The sequence below is a fragment of the Nesoenas mayeri genome (assembly GCF_963082525.1).
Source record: "Nesoenas mayeri genome assembly, chromosome: 1".
NCBI classification, from domain to species: domain Eukaryota; kingdom Metazoa; phylum Chordata; class Aves; order Columbiformes; family Columbidae; genus Nesoenas; species Nesoenas mayeri.
The window spans coordinates 169,972,195-169,985,320 of NC_137541.1; the positions used below are offsets into that span (position 1 = coordinate 169,972,195).

General features: G+C 39.2%; 1 protein-coding gene across 2 annotated transcripts in view; it reads left to right on the forward strand.

Annotated features, from left to right (window-relative positions):
- Positions 1 to 13,126, forward strand: part of TBC1D4 (TBC1 domain family member 4) — a gene marked incomplete at its 5' end in the record, with an annotated part of 113,104 nt that overhangs the window by 67,125 nt on the left and 32,853 nt on the right. For both annotated transcript variants that reach the window (XM_080352622.1, XM_080352623.1), the window contains 5 exons: positions 3,382 to 3,486; positions 6,212 to 6,344; positions 8,198 to 8,289; positions 9,090 to 9,200; positions 9,940 to 10,059. In XM_080352622.1, coding sequence (XP_080208748.1) covers positions 3,382 to 3,486; positions 6,212 to 6,344; positions 8,198 to 8,289; positions 9,090 to 9,200; positions 9,940 to 10,059 — 561 coding nt within the window. The remainder of the gene's footprint in view (positions 1 to 3,381; positions 3,487 to 6,211; positions 6,345 to 8,197; positions 8,290 to 9,089; positions 9,201 to 9,939; positions 10,060 to 13,126) is intronic.

Sequence of the window (13,126 nt, forward strand, 5' to 3'; positions counted from 1 at the left end):
AAAAAATCCACCAAACACAGTGGGGACAGTGATTTTTGAGCATTTGTAGCTAGTGTATATATAAATCCTGCATGAAGTTTGATGCATTGGCTTCTTTGGGGCATACAGCTGAAGAAATGAGGTGTTAAACTGTGATTGCTTCGTGAACACTTTCAGCAAACTTGAAGTGCAGATTTGCCCTTACAAGAGTGAGAACTCTTACTCGAATCAGGGCTTTTGCTTGTCTGGTAGCAGTTTCAAGTAGATACTGCACAAAAATAACACAATGTCTTTCCCAAAGAGCTTAAGTGCAGAAAGGATGAGTTCAAAATAACCATTCTGAGGTGTGGTGGGGGCAACTTTGGTCATTGGTCAGAAAACAAGGTATAAACTGTTTTGCTTTGGGAGAACATTTGGTATAATTTTGGAAGTAGCTTACTCTCTGCTGCAGGTGCTCTGAGTGTTCTGCCTCTGAGCAGCTAAGTGCATGAAAGCCTTTGAAATGAAAGGAGAAGAGCAGCAGATCAACCCTCCAGAAAAACTGCAGTTCACCTGCATTATTTCTTCTGGAGAATATGGCAATAGATGAACCTAGCTATGTCAAGTAATAAATAAATGTGTCTTATAAAGTTAAATGGCACGGCTGAGTGATTTACCTTTCTATCTTGCTATTATTCAGCCCCTGTTGCTTCTGGTACTTTCTGCTTTGAGGTCTTGGTTTATTATTACCTTCTTTCGTTCGCTATGCACATGTATCATTTCAGGCCTCCTTAAACATTATTATTTGAGTTCAAAGTACACTTCCTGGCATGCTCTAAACCTGTATTTCACTCCCAAGTGCTTTCATTTTTATGCTAATAACAAATCTGCTCTTGCATGACTGTGCTACAAATGCTAATACAAATTAAGAACTGGTCAATGCTTGCAGCTCAAGTGGAATCTTGAGCTGCCAACTGAAACTGTAGGCCCTTAAATCTGCTGTTTAACTGCAATTTATATTACTCTTGGTAGGAAAAAAGGCAAATGCAAATCTAGAATTGGACAGCATAAAACAATGATGTATTAATAGCTTTATAATAAATACAGATCAAAGAGATTCTTGAAGCAGTGGTATGGAAAGGAAAATTTGCGGACAGCTGGAGTCTTCTCCTGCTTTGTGGGTGTACCAAGCTGAATAAAAGTGACACTTCAGCTTTAAATACTGAGCTCCTGAGTTGCATGTACATACTGATAATAGTCAAAGAAAGCAGTTCTAATCGTGGACAACCTTTGTTCTGCTGACTTTAAAGGATGGTGGAGGCTAGCAAGACCATGGCAGACCTTCAAGGCCTGGCTTTTCTTCCATAAAATAACTGCATACAATAGTTAGGTAGTGCTGTGTGTTGGGCTTTGGAGGTGGAGTTTTTCACTCCACCTCTTGACTTTCATTTGGAACAAAGCTTTTGCTATTTTGCATGCTTGAATAACACAAATAGTCACTAAAAATACTGTGGGGTGGTGGGGTTTTTTTTGTTAGTTTTTGATGCAAAACTGCTACTTTAGAGAAGTCAGGGATTTTTCAATGTTCAATAGAGGTGAAACATTAATTTGTTCAAGATGAAGAATTTGGTTGCATAAACCTCATCAGTGCTTCTATTGAGAACTCTGTGCTAGCCACAGGGCTTCTCTGTTGTGGATTTATAAGGCATTGATTTACTGCGTATTGTGAGACTACAGCTTGGGAAAGTTTGTTCTTCTAAGCTTTACAAACAATGGAAAGGAGATGTTCTCTTCAGCTTGCGTTACTGATTCTTTGAGTCTGGTCTAATAAGCGTATTTTAATTCTGTAGCTTAAGTATGGCTGATCTGCTGCATTCAATTCATTATCTTCACTCCATATAATTGTCAAAGCAGCAAATACAGTTGATGATAAACCCCTTTGTAAGCTCAGGTGTTGGACAACTGCAAAAGTTTTCTTGTTGCGGTGTTGCTGACCTTGAAGGAACCCAGAACAACATCTTGGCTCTTTTGGCATGGCAAGCGTGGCCACCCTTTTAAAGAAAAGTGGTGGAGTTCCTGCTAATTGAGGAACATACTGTGCTATTTACACTTCAGTTGTGCAAGTGCCACGTCCGTCTCCCCCACAAATGTTCTCCTGTGGGGACTGAGAAGTTGGACAGCCGTAAAATTGTTCAGGCACTGTCAGCAGTGAGGGAACTGGCATCTCACCAAACCACCTTAAGTAAATATGGTTTCTTTGCAAAACAGAGAACAGCATTTCACTGTTCTGTAGATCAACATATGTGTATACATCTGTTTTATTATGTGGCGTCACAGGAGGATGGGTTCAATTAAGCCAGGATCAGTGTGGGCTATGTTAAACTAATGCCATTTGTGCCATCTTACATGTCTTCTGCAGTTTTCTAAGTTTTGTTTAAGTAGCATAAAGGTAACTTTTGGAATTTTGGTTCTAAAAACTACAGCGTGTAGTGACAGTATGTTCAGTCTGTCACGTAGTGCGTTACTGATTTTGTCTAGAGTGTTTTCTGTAGTGACAAGTTGTTTTGCCTCCTCCCCTCTCTTCCAATGTAGGTGTTTTCTTTGGAGATGGATCCAAGCAACCGAGTTCTGCTTTCTGTTGTATTTGAACTTGAGGAATTAGGCCTTCTCTTGGAGAAAATTTACTTTTACCATACTCAGATGATAAAAACGTTGGCAAAAGCTTTATCAATAGTGAGTCATGTTCCATGAATTGAGACTGAGAATATAGTGATTATTAGGAAACAGCTCTCTTTGATCTTCCTAGTGGTGTTTTTAACAAGGCAGCATTCTCTGTCAAGCAGTTAGACTGGGATCTTGAAAGAAAGCATCAGTAATAATGTGTAGTAAGTCTTGAAACTTCTGGTATATAACTCAGAGAATTTTTTTAAGAATTTGGTTGGAATTCTGCATGTCACCGCTCACTCCCTGCTCTTTTTGCTGTACTCCAAACTTGTATTACAGGAAAGTGAAGATCTGTTGCTACTTTGATGCTAATCCAGTCCCATGTTTTAGTGTGGGCTCATTACATCAAGTCTTCACCGCAAAGGCAATTTCAAATATAACCTAGGACTCTTGTTAGCTTCCCTGAAAATCCAGTTTTTCTAATGTAAGAAATTCGAGTCCAGGTCCGTTGCTGTATAACTTTTGTTTTGATTGTGTAAAGAGTTTTATATAACACTTAAATGCAGGAAAAAAAAAAATATATATATATATATATATAATTATTGTAGTTATAAAATAGATCATCGGGAGCTTGCATTTACAGTTTCTTAGATCTTTGTGTCAGCAAGTGTTGGAGTCTGGTAACTATTTTTAGGATCACTTTGGAAACTAAACGTGTTCATAAAATAGTCCACTAATGTTGTTTCTGAACTCTTTTAGGGTATAAAACATGTTGATCACTTCGGCTTCATTTGCCGGGAATCTGTTGAACCTGGGTTAAGCCAGTATATTTGCTATGTGTTCCAGTGTGCAAATGAGTCTCTGGTGAGTATTTATTAATGATCCTATCCCTTTCATCAGGGGATGACTGAGATGTTTCCCAAACCATGGGAGTCTCTGTTATTCTTCTGTGTCAGCTGAGCCTCAGTGGTCGTGTCTTCTCAGGTGTGAGACCTCAGCTGTGAATATGAAAACATGCAATAGGAAATGTGTACATTCTGTTCATATACAGCCATATCCCGGTATTCTACTGATGCATACAGCAATAACAAATAGAAAAAATCCAGATGGATGGGTCCACGCATGCAGACTGTGAGCGTATTTGCACTCTATATTTGATAGTAACTCTTGCATTTCTAATTGTTGAGACACTTGGTTCCCCATCAAACATGTAATTCCATGTATTGAATCAGAAACAGCTGATAGTAAAACTTCAATGTACTTTTCAGGGTAGCGTTTAAACTACTGGCCTGATTCTGTATGTGTCTTTAGCCTCCATGTGGCTTTATCATTTTCCCTGTAGTCTATTTTGCTCCTCAGGAGAAGAAAGTAGCATCTCATCAGAGAAAATGAAAAGCATAATATGTGTGGATGTAACTATATAAAACAGTCCATTGTATCAATCAACTGAAGTTCTAGGTGCCACTAATTTAACTGATACAGGTAGCTTAATGATGTGAGATGCATATGGGAAATAATTTTGGCTACTACTTTTTTTTTTTACAGCTAAGGTACTTTCGAGGAAGTTTGTTTCTGTTCCAAAACATACTTGTTCCTGATGGCTATGCCAACAGCTACTATCTCTTTCTCAGCTAACCTTAAAAATTGCTCTACTAGCTAGCTGAAAATGTAATTTGTCAATCTGCTGACTAGTTTGAGAGTGAATAGATTCACATCAATAGGAGTTCAAACAGCAGACAAACAGCCCTGGGTGTACAATGGTAGCTGAGGCTACTCTTTGATCAAAATGGGAGCTTGTTATGAAATTAGCTCTATCTTTATGCTAGCAGAAAATGTTAAATCTGACCTGTCAATAAATCTGACCACGCATAATTCAAAGACTTAAAATATGGTGTATAACGAAACCATGTATTTATGCACCGTTTTACATATTCTAGTACTGATCCGTGTGGGTATGCCCACATTACAATATGAAATGAACATTTCTGAGCTACTTGCAGCTGTGATCACCGGGACCCCGGTGACAGTCTGACTGTGGCAGGGCAGAGCTGTAAAACCTACGGCTTCCTGGTTTCCGTGCCACCAGGCAGGCTGTGTTGGTCGTCTTGTGTAAATTTACTTTAAACATAGCTACAGTCTGTGCTGCCGTTCTCATTATTTTAGTGTAGTCAGAATCCATATGCTTAGCGCTGTTCCGTGGATCTTCCATTTGAGAGGCATTGCTGCCAGTTTTTAAAAATGATCATTTTGTATTTCAAGTCAGATATTCACTGTTCAATACCCTGCTTTATTGCTAAAAAGAATGTCCAGAAATTGCTAGTAGTGCTTAAAATTATAGATTATAAATAAATAAATAAAACTTAAGCATACTGAGATACAAACTAATTCTAATTTCCCCATTCAGGTGCCCTTCTTTTGTTTCTTTTATTTTTTTCCTCCGAGTGACAGACCCTCAAAAAAGTCTGTATGTTTCCAGTGTTAGACAGCATGATTTTGGTGTCAAATATTTCAGCTTTCTTCTTCCTGCTTATAAAAAAAAAAGCAACAGGTAAGAGCAGGGACCTGATTCTGAAATATAATACTGATGTCTTTCCTAAGATTGTTATCAAGCTCTTGTCTCCTTTCCATGATAATGCAAAGACTCAAGTAAACAGCTTTTAGTAAGCATTGTATTCCCCTAAAATATAGAGGGAGGAACTCTTGAGTGCTTTGTATATAAGGTCTGGGAGAGCATTTGAATGAGTATAGAGAAACACTGTCACCTCTGACCTTTCTTAGATAAAATTTGAGCTTTTCCAGTGCTGCTGTGTGGCCACATAGCACTGCTGTATTTATGGTACTAGCAGAGGAAAGATCAGGACAGACTACAAGGCAGGCCAGCTGTAAAGATCATTTGGTGGTTGTAATGAGGCTGGGAGCCAGTCTAGTAGGATGGAGAAAAGTGAAGAGCCATGGGAATCACAGAATGTCCTGAGTTGGAAGGGACCCACAAGGATCATCGAGTCCAACTCCTGTCCCTGCATGTGACAACCCCACAGTTCACACCATGTGTCTGAGGGTGTTGTCCAGTCTCTTCTTGAACACTGTCAGGCTTGGGGCTGGGGAGCCTGTTCCAGTGCTCCACCACCCTCTGGGTGAAGAACCTTTTCCTAATGTCCAACCTAAACCTCCCCTGGCACATCTTCCTGACATTCCCTCAGGTTCTGTCATTGGTCACCAGAGAGAAGAGATCAGTGCCTGCTCCTCCTCCCCACCTTGTGAGGAAGCTGTAAGTGCCATGAGGTCTCCCCTCAGTCTCCTCTTCTCCAGGCTGAACAGACCAAGTGACTTTAGCCTCTCCTCCTGTGGCTTCCCCTCTAAACACTTCACCAACTTCATAGCCCTCTTCTGGACACTCTCCAGTAGCTTTATATCTTTTTTTATCCTGTGGCACCCAGAGCTGCACACAGTGCTCCAGATGAGGCTGCACCAGTGCAGAGCAGAGCAGGACAATCACCTCCTTTGCCAGCAGGATGGGTCTGTGGGGTTTTGTGCTGAAATGGTACATTTTTTTTGTTTCTATACTGTCTTTTCCCTCTCTCCCCTTTAGGTCGATGAGGTAATGCTCACCTTGAAACAAGCCTTTAGCACTGCTGCAGCTCTGCAAAATGCCAAGACGCAGATTAAACTGTGTGAGGCCTGCCCTATGCATTCATTGCACAAACTTTGTGAAAGAATTGAAGGTAGAGGCTGAGTTGATCTTCTAATTGTACTTTTTTTCTGATTATTCTAGAAGAATTTCACAATAGCTGTTAATTTTAATTATGTCAACCATGTGCTTTCAACTCGAACAGTGTTAAGACAGAAAAGTAATGATATTGCAGCCGATTGTAGTATAAATCATGTGCAGGTGCTAACAGTAGTGATATTGCAACTGAATATAGTATAGCTTGTGTTATAAAAACATACTTTTTCATTATTGCATCTGTCTTAAACATTAAACAGCAGAAAAACCCACCAGTTCATATGTTTGGTTTTTTTTCTGAAGATCCATGCTTTCAGAATGGGTCGTAAAAAGGTAGTTGTGATCAAAAAGGGTCTTGCTTTCTCATGTGTTTGTTCTTTTCTGTGTGGGGTTGTTTTTTCCTTCTTTGTGTTTATTTTCTTACACACTTCAAAACCTAGTTCCATTATAGGAAATAAACTATTAAGTTGAAAGATTAATATAGAAAGTTAAGGCAATTACATGGCTTCAAATATGAATACACAAGCCTTTGTAGTTTCTCTGGAAGTGAGGTGTGCCAGAACGCATACAAAAATATTATGAAGTAGAAATTTTTAAGAAAAGTTAGTAGCAGGATCCTATTTTTATAGTCACTCCACTGTGTCTCCTTTTGAAGTGTTGTATGCAAAAAAACCCATGCAAATATGTTATACTAGTCATTTATCTTCTGGTCGGTTGATGATGGTGCTCATAATTGCCGGTTTTCCCATGCATTAAAAGTCACTATTGCTACTTACCACCCTCTGGTGGATGAAAAGCGAAGTATAAAATCTTAGTGGAGTGAAATTCTGTTAGCTTGTGACTGGTATTTTCTGGGTTTACAACAGATATTCAGAAGTGATAAAGCTTACCTGGGAAGGTCTTCTGTCAGTGAAAAACTATAGGGGCTGCTGTGTAAGACAGTGTAAGTACCTTGAATACACAGGTACTTACAAAGCCTGGGATAAGTATCCAGTATCAAAATAAAATTTCTTCTAGGGTAACAACTTGAGTACAGTAATAGTAGTTTCATAAACTTCATACTTAGTAACTGAAAGACTTATTTTCGTGTCCCTTCCTTTTTCTTCATCTGCTTTGTTTAGAGTCTAGAAGTTTATCATAACCAAACCCAGGGCTTCATGCCTTGGAAAAGCTAGATCTGTTCTGATTGCTATTCTCTGCCCATTATTGGATGGAAAAAATATATATCTTGATCTGATTCTCAGGGTTGTTTTCCTCGCAGTTTCTGTAGCTTCCTAGAACAAGCCCTGTGAGCACATGTGCGCTTTATCGAACATCGGAAATTCTTTGCTTTATTTTTATGGCTTTTACGCTGCTCTTTCTTTTAAAAATGTCTTCATTTCTCTGATATGACCCTATACCCTACCCCTTCTATGTGTAGAAATTCATCTAAACTTTTCAATTAAAAACATCTGAATACTTCTGACTATTCTTGTGCATTATCTTTCCAGTTATAGCCCTGATCTGTTCCTCTCTTTCTTCTCTCTCATACAGTTTTCAGGCTTCTGTCTTGGTGACCTCTTGGTACTAGGACAGAAGACATCAGTGGGGTAGGGAGCACAAGCTATTACACAGGAGCCAGCCACTTAGCTGCTGCTAGTTCTGTTTTTACTGCTAAAGAAAGAAGACAAAACCATGTGGTTCAGCAAAACCTCAAGTATTTTGTGTCATGGATACTGCAGTTATACCGCTGCCATACGTTAAACTTTTGTAAACTCAAATGCAGGATATACCTTCTACTATAATTTTATGAAAGTTTTTTTGAGAGATCATTTGAGAATCTAGAAGCTTTATGTTCCTTTCTTTTCTCAGGGCTCTACCCACCAAGAGCCAAACTTGTTATTCAGAGGCATCTGTCGACATTAAGTGATAATGAGCAAGCGGACATTTTTGAACGTGTTCAGGTAATACATTAGATGCTGTTGTCTCAAATTTGAGAAGGACCATGATAAAATGAACTGGATATTTTTTCTTTTGATTGTTTTGTTATGTAGTTGATCTAGAATTTATTATTGTTCCACAAAACTTCACATGGAAATAGCATGCTCCAACCTATCCTCATGTGTGATACACTGCTGTCAGAAGTTTTTGTTCCCAAGTCTGCTGAGATGTTCCGTGTTCATACTCCGTATTTTTTTTTTCTGAGCTTAGTTCTTCACCTGTAAATGCATTTCCCTACTTGAAAGCGATGTGGGAATGAGTTGAGAGCAGGTGAGACATGTGGGTATCAAAGAGGTGGTCTATATTTGCAGCAGCTCTCTTTTGACTTATTCTGAGGCAAGAGCTGTAAGCAGGTATACTCAAGCAGATGAAGTTTACAAATAATTTAGGCTTCCAAAGGCTGTGCTTCTCTCTGGCTGCCTCGAAGAAGGGAATTCCTCTGTCATTTATGTGTTCCTTATTCCATTTATAAGGCTGTGCAATGGTAGACAACCTTAGGAAACAAAATGTGTGGGCGTGAGGCTCCGTCCCCTCCACAGCCTGTAATATTCTCCATATGGAAAGTTTTGGTCAGTTTTGCTCAGAAGCATGAGGGCACACAGACAGTGGTGCAATTTGACACACTTATAGTTCGCTCTGACATTTGGCATGTCAATATATTATATATGTATTAACTTCAAAGATTAGATACATATGGAAGGGAAAATAAGCAAATCATGACTTGAAAGACAACTTTTTGTGTTTTCTTTGCTGTTACTGACAGAAAATGAAGCCTGAGAACGACCAGGAAGAAAATGAACTTGTGATCTTACATCTGCGCCAACTCTGTGAATCTAAGCAGAAAACGCACATTCACATTGGTGAAGCACCATCGGTAAAGCTTATTTTTAGCTTATTTTTGTATTATTCCTCTTCTTTCTTCCACCCTATTCCAATGCAACCTCGAATACTGGCAAGGCCACTGCTAGAGGTCATCAGGAGTAGCTGAAGCTTGATGTTGTAATTTGGAGAGGACTGTGAAAGCAAAGGAATTTGATTTGATTTACACTGGCATGCTTGGTTTGTGGCTTTTTGTTTGGTTGTTTTTTTGTTTTATTTATTTATGTAAAGGTTGAGGGGCAGGAAGGGAGGGAAGACAGATAACCAGTTATTTTCAGGTCTAGATTTCCTTACAGCGTGAGGATACGTCTTCTGTCTTTTTCCCTCCTCCTTGATCCCTGCTCCCAAACAGTCATTTCTACGGGAAACAGGGATGAAGAGGGGCCATTGTTTTCAGGTTAAACTACAAACTTGTCTAGCGAAGGAAATGAGAAACAATATTGTTAAATTGATATGATTTTACAAGGTAGTCTTCAGAGATGAAATGTTCCTTTAACTGTGTTTTTTTTTTTGTGGGTTTGGTTTTTTTTGGGAGCTGGGGAAGGGTAGGGTGCTTGGGGTTATTTGGTTTGTTTTGGGTTTCTTGTTTGTGTGGGGTTTTTTGTTTGTTTGTTTTAGATAAAGGCCAAGGTTATGTTGTTTATTACGTAACTTTGTTCAGCTCTAGTCTTTGGAGGTCTGCAATTGCAAAAAGAATTGCCAAAGCTAAATTATGTCCTTGCTCATTTCAACAGACCATTTCTAACAGTGCGATTCCAGAAAGCACTACCAGTGGTGGCAGGTTTAAACTTGATGTTCTGAAAAACAAGGCCAAGAAATCCTTGACTAGCTCTCTGGAAAATATCTTCTCAAGGGTAAGATTAACAACTGATTGTCAGCAGCTGTCCCAGATATCCCTGACAGTAAAGACCTATCAGATTTTTTTTGTTTGTTTCTGACCTCAGTCTGTTAAATACTTAATGAAGCAACATCCCTGTTTTGAAATCTGAGGGTTATAGCTGGGTTGATTGTGATTTAACTGTGCTAGAAAATTTATGTTAAGACCATACATACAGAGAGGACAAAAAGCAACTTTTTCTGCATAATGAATGTTCCTTGTAGGTGATGAGTTAGCTGAGCATTATGAGATGCATTACTTCAGAATAAAAAGAAATAATCAGGATTGCTGTATGATCCCATAAGGAGACATGTTATCTTTTTTTGAAAGTGGGACTAAATGTGCCTGCATAAACTGGAAATCTTTTGGTTCTGACAAGTAATGCCATACTTCTCACATCTAAAATTATTCATTTTGGTCACTAAGAATCTTCAGAAAGTAGTAACAAGTTGTTCTTTAGCGGGGAAAAAAAAAAACACAGTAGATTTATAAAAAAAAATAGTGAGTTGTTCTTCATTGCTAGCCAGGTATGATGTGGAATTGCAGACAATTCCTGGAGCTGTCTTATGTTACATAAGCTTTTAAAGAAGTCTGAACTTCAAGCTTTGCTTACTGTCCCCTGCTCAGCAGGGAGAGACCTGAAAGCAGAGAAGAGGCATCTAGAGGAGTATCTGAAGAAGGCTGGTGCTGGGATCCAGAATGTTGTTACAGAGAATGTGTGATGAGCTGTAAATACTGGATGGCAAGGGCTAAATATAATTTGAGTAGTGAAATTAAGTTCCTTCTGCTACTAATTTTAAAAGTACCATGCTAAATCAAGACCCGAGTTGCACTTGGGTATGTCACAAAGTAACCTTCAAACGTAGAATGCCACAGATGTTCCCTATAAAGGATGCAAAATATTATTTGCCAGGGAGAATCCTTAGAACTATTTGTACTTACGATTAGGCATGAATTTGACTTAGGACTGAAGCTAGCATTAAAACTCTCCTGGTCAGATCTGGCCTGTGTTGTGTAGCAAGTTTTACACACTGGGGAGTTAGTCTGAAGAGAGGGAGAGAGCCTGCATGAAAGAGAGCAATGACAGTCAGAAGATCTTTTAGCAGTCTGGAATATCATCAAATGGTGACAGCCACAGTCATGCCTGTGATGAGCCTGTTTTCTTTTCCACATCTAAAGGACATGTGACTGGAAAGTCATCTAGCTCTGATGGGGGGGAGTCACTGACCCTGCGGTGGTTGTGGAACCAGGCGTGCATCACTGGGAATAGCCCAGTAAGCAGCCCTGCCATATACAGGCAACACTAGTGCTCTGATCATGTCAAGGAAGAATAATTTAGATTAAGTGCACTGCTTAAATTGAAGAGCTTCTGAAGGGTAATTGCTTATATATTCTTATTTTTATGTAGTGTTGTTCCTTCTCACCAGGGCCACCGTGACATGCTGCATGTTACAGTATAAGGATCTATACAGTCCATGGTTGAGTTCAGGAGACTGGATTGGGGCCATTTTAAGTTTGCTGTTTATGCAGCAGACTTGCTGTTGTGAGGAAGTTTCTATCATCTTTAACTTGAAACTGCAAGAGATCAGGAAGAGCAGCATGTTGTAGTGAATCATGATAACACGTAGGTGTTCATCCCTGCAGACCCATTTAGAGGTTACACAATGCAAGACTGTGAAAAGTAATATACAGTGCACCACTTATTGTTTGGTTAAAGCAGATATATATGATAAGTGTCTCTGTGCGTGTATATGGTGGTATATGCATACGTGTGCTATACAATGACTGTTTCAATAGTTCTTATTCTTCATCAGGCTGTTACAACAAGCCTAGTGGATCATGGCTAATTCCTAAAGGTATTTAGGCCCCAAATACCTAGTGGTGTGGTGGGTTTTCCCCTCCTTAAACCAGCTTCACATCACATGGTATTGATGTGATGGGATGCTAATTATTGCGTGACTTCTCATCTTTATTCTAAAGTATATTTAGAGACTTTTTTTTTCAATTGCATTCAGCATCTTTGTATAGATAAAAAGATTTAAGTAAAAGGTAAAAGTCGGTATATGTGGGGGAGAGATATACACAGCCTCAAATCTTGGCAAAACTAGAAATAAGTAGTAACCAGATATATAGGAACACTTTAAGTGGATGACTTCTTAGCTAGATAAGTATCATCACGTGACATTTTAAGCTACTTGAAGTAGTAGCTGCTCACTGCTTGCTGTAGGAAAGATGCTGGGTTCAGTGCTCTGGCTTCCCTTAGTCCCAGAAGAATGTCACTTTTTCACTTGTTTGTTTTTGCTGGACTGATCTTATTTTTGTCAGGTTTGAATTGAAAACAGGCTGTGGCTTCCTAACGAAGTAGCTCAGAAAAATAAATATAACCTCTGTTTGACCTTATGAACAGATTGGCTTCAACCCATGCTGCACTGACCTCTTCTGTTCTTTTTTCTGAATCAAAAAGCCCTTCTTACAGTGCCAAAAGTGTATGTTTTTAAAGCTAGTGAGAAACTTCCAAGTTATCCTTTGCTCTTGTTTTATCGTGAGGGTCAGTGAAGAGATGCTTCAGGCAGAGAGTATTCATTGGTAATGAGCTTAAACAGGATAATGTACTTAAAGGGCACTCTGAGTCTTGGAAATAAACCTCACCAGGAAAAAGTAGGCTAAATAAATACTGCTGATGTTGACAAAACTTCCCTTGTAGTTGCAGGCATATTAAGAGGAGCTCTACCTGTAGTTTTCCTAAAACCTAGTCTGTTTTTCGCTTGGTAAAGTACTGAAAGCAACTTAATCAGCAGTTGGAAGTGTCCAACAGCACTTAGCATCCACATTTCATGGGAGTCAGTTAGGAGTGGCTCTGTCGCCTCTTCCTCTCAAACCAGGTGCCTGTTGACAATTTTAGCAAGGATCTGCTAATGCTCATTTCTCACAAATTTGCCTCAGGGTTATCTGCATTATAAATGAAAAATCTTATTTGTATCTGGTGCTGTTTCACTGGGTTTGCAGCCAGAGAGTGTTTTTTCCCACTTTTAGTGCTTCAATTA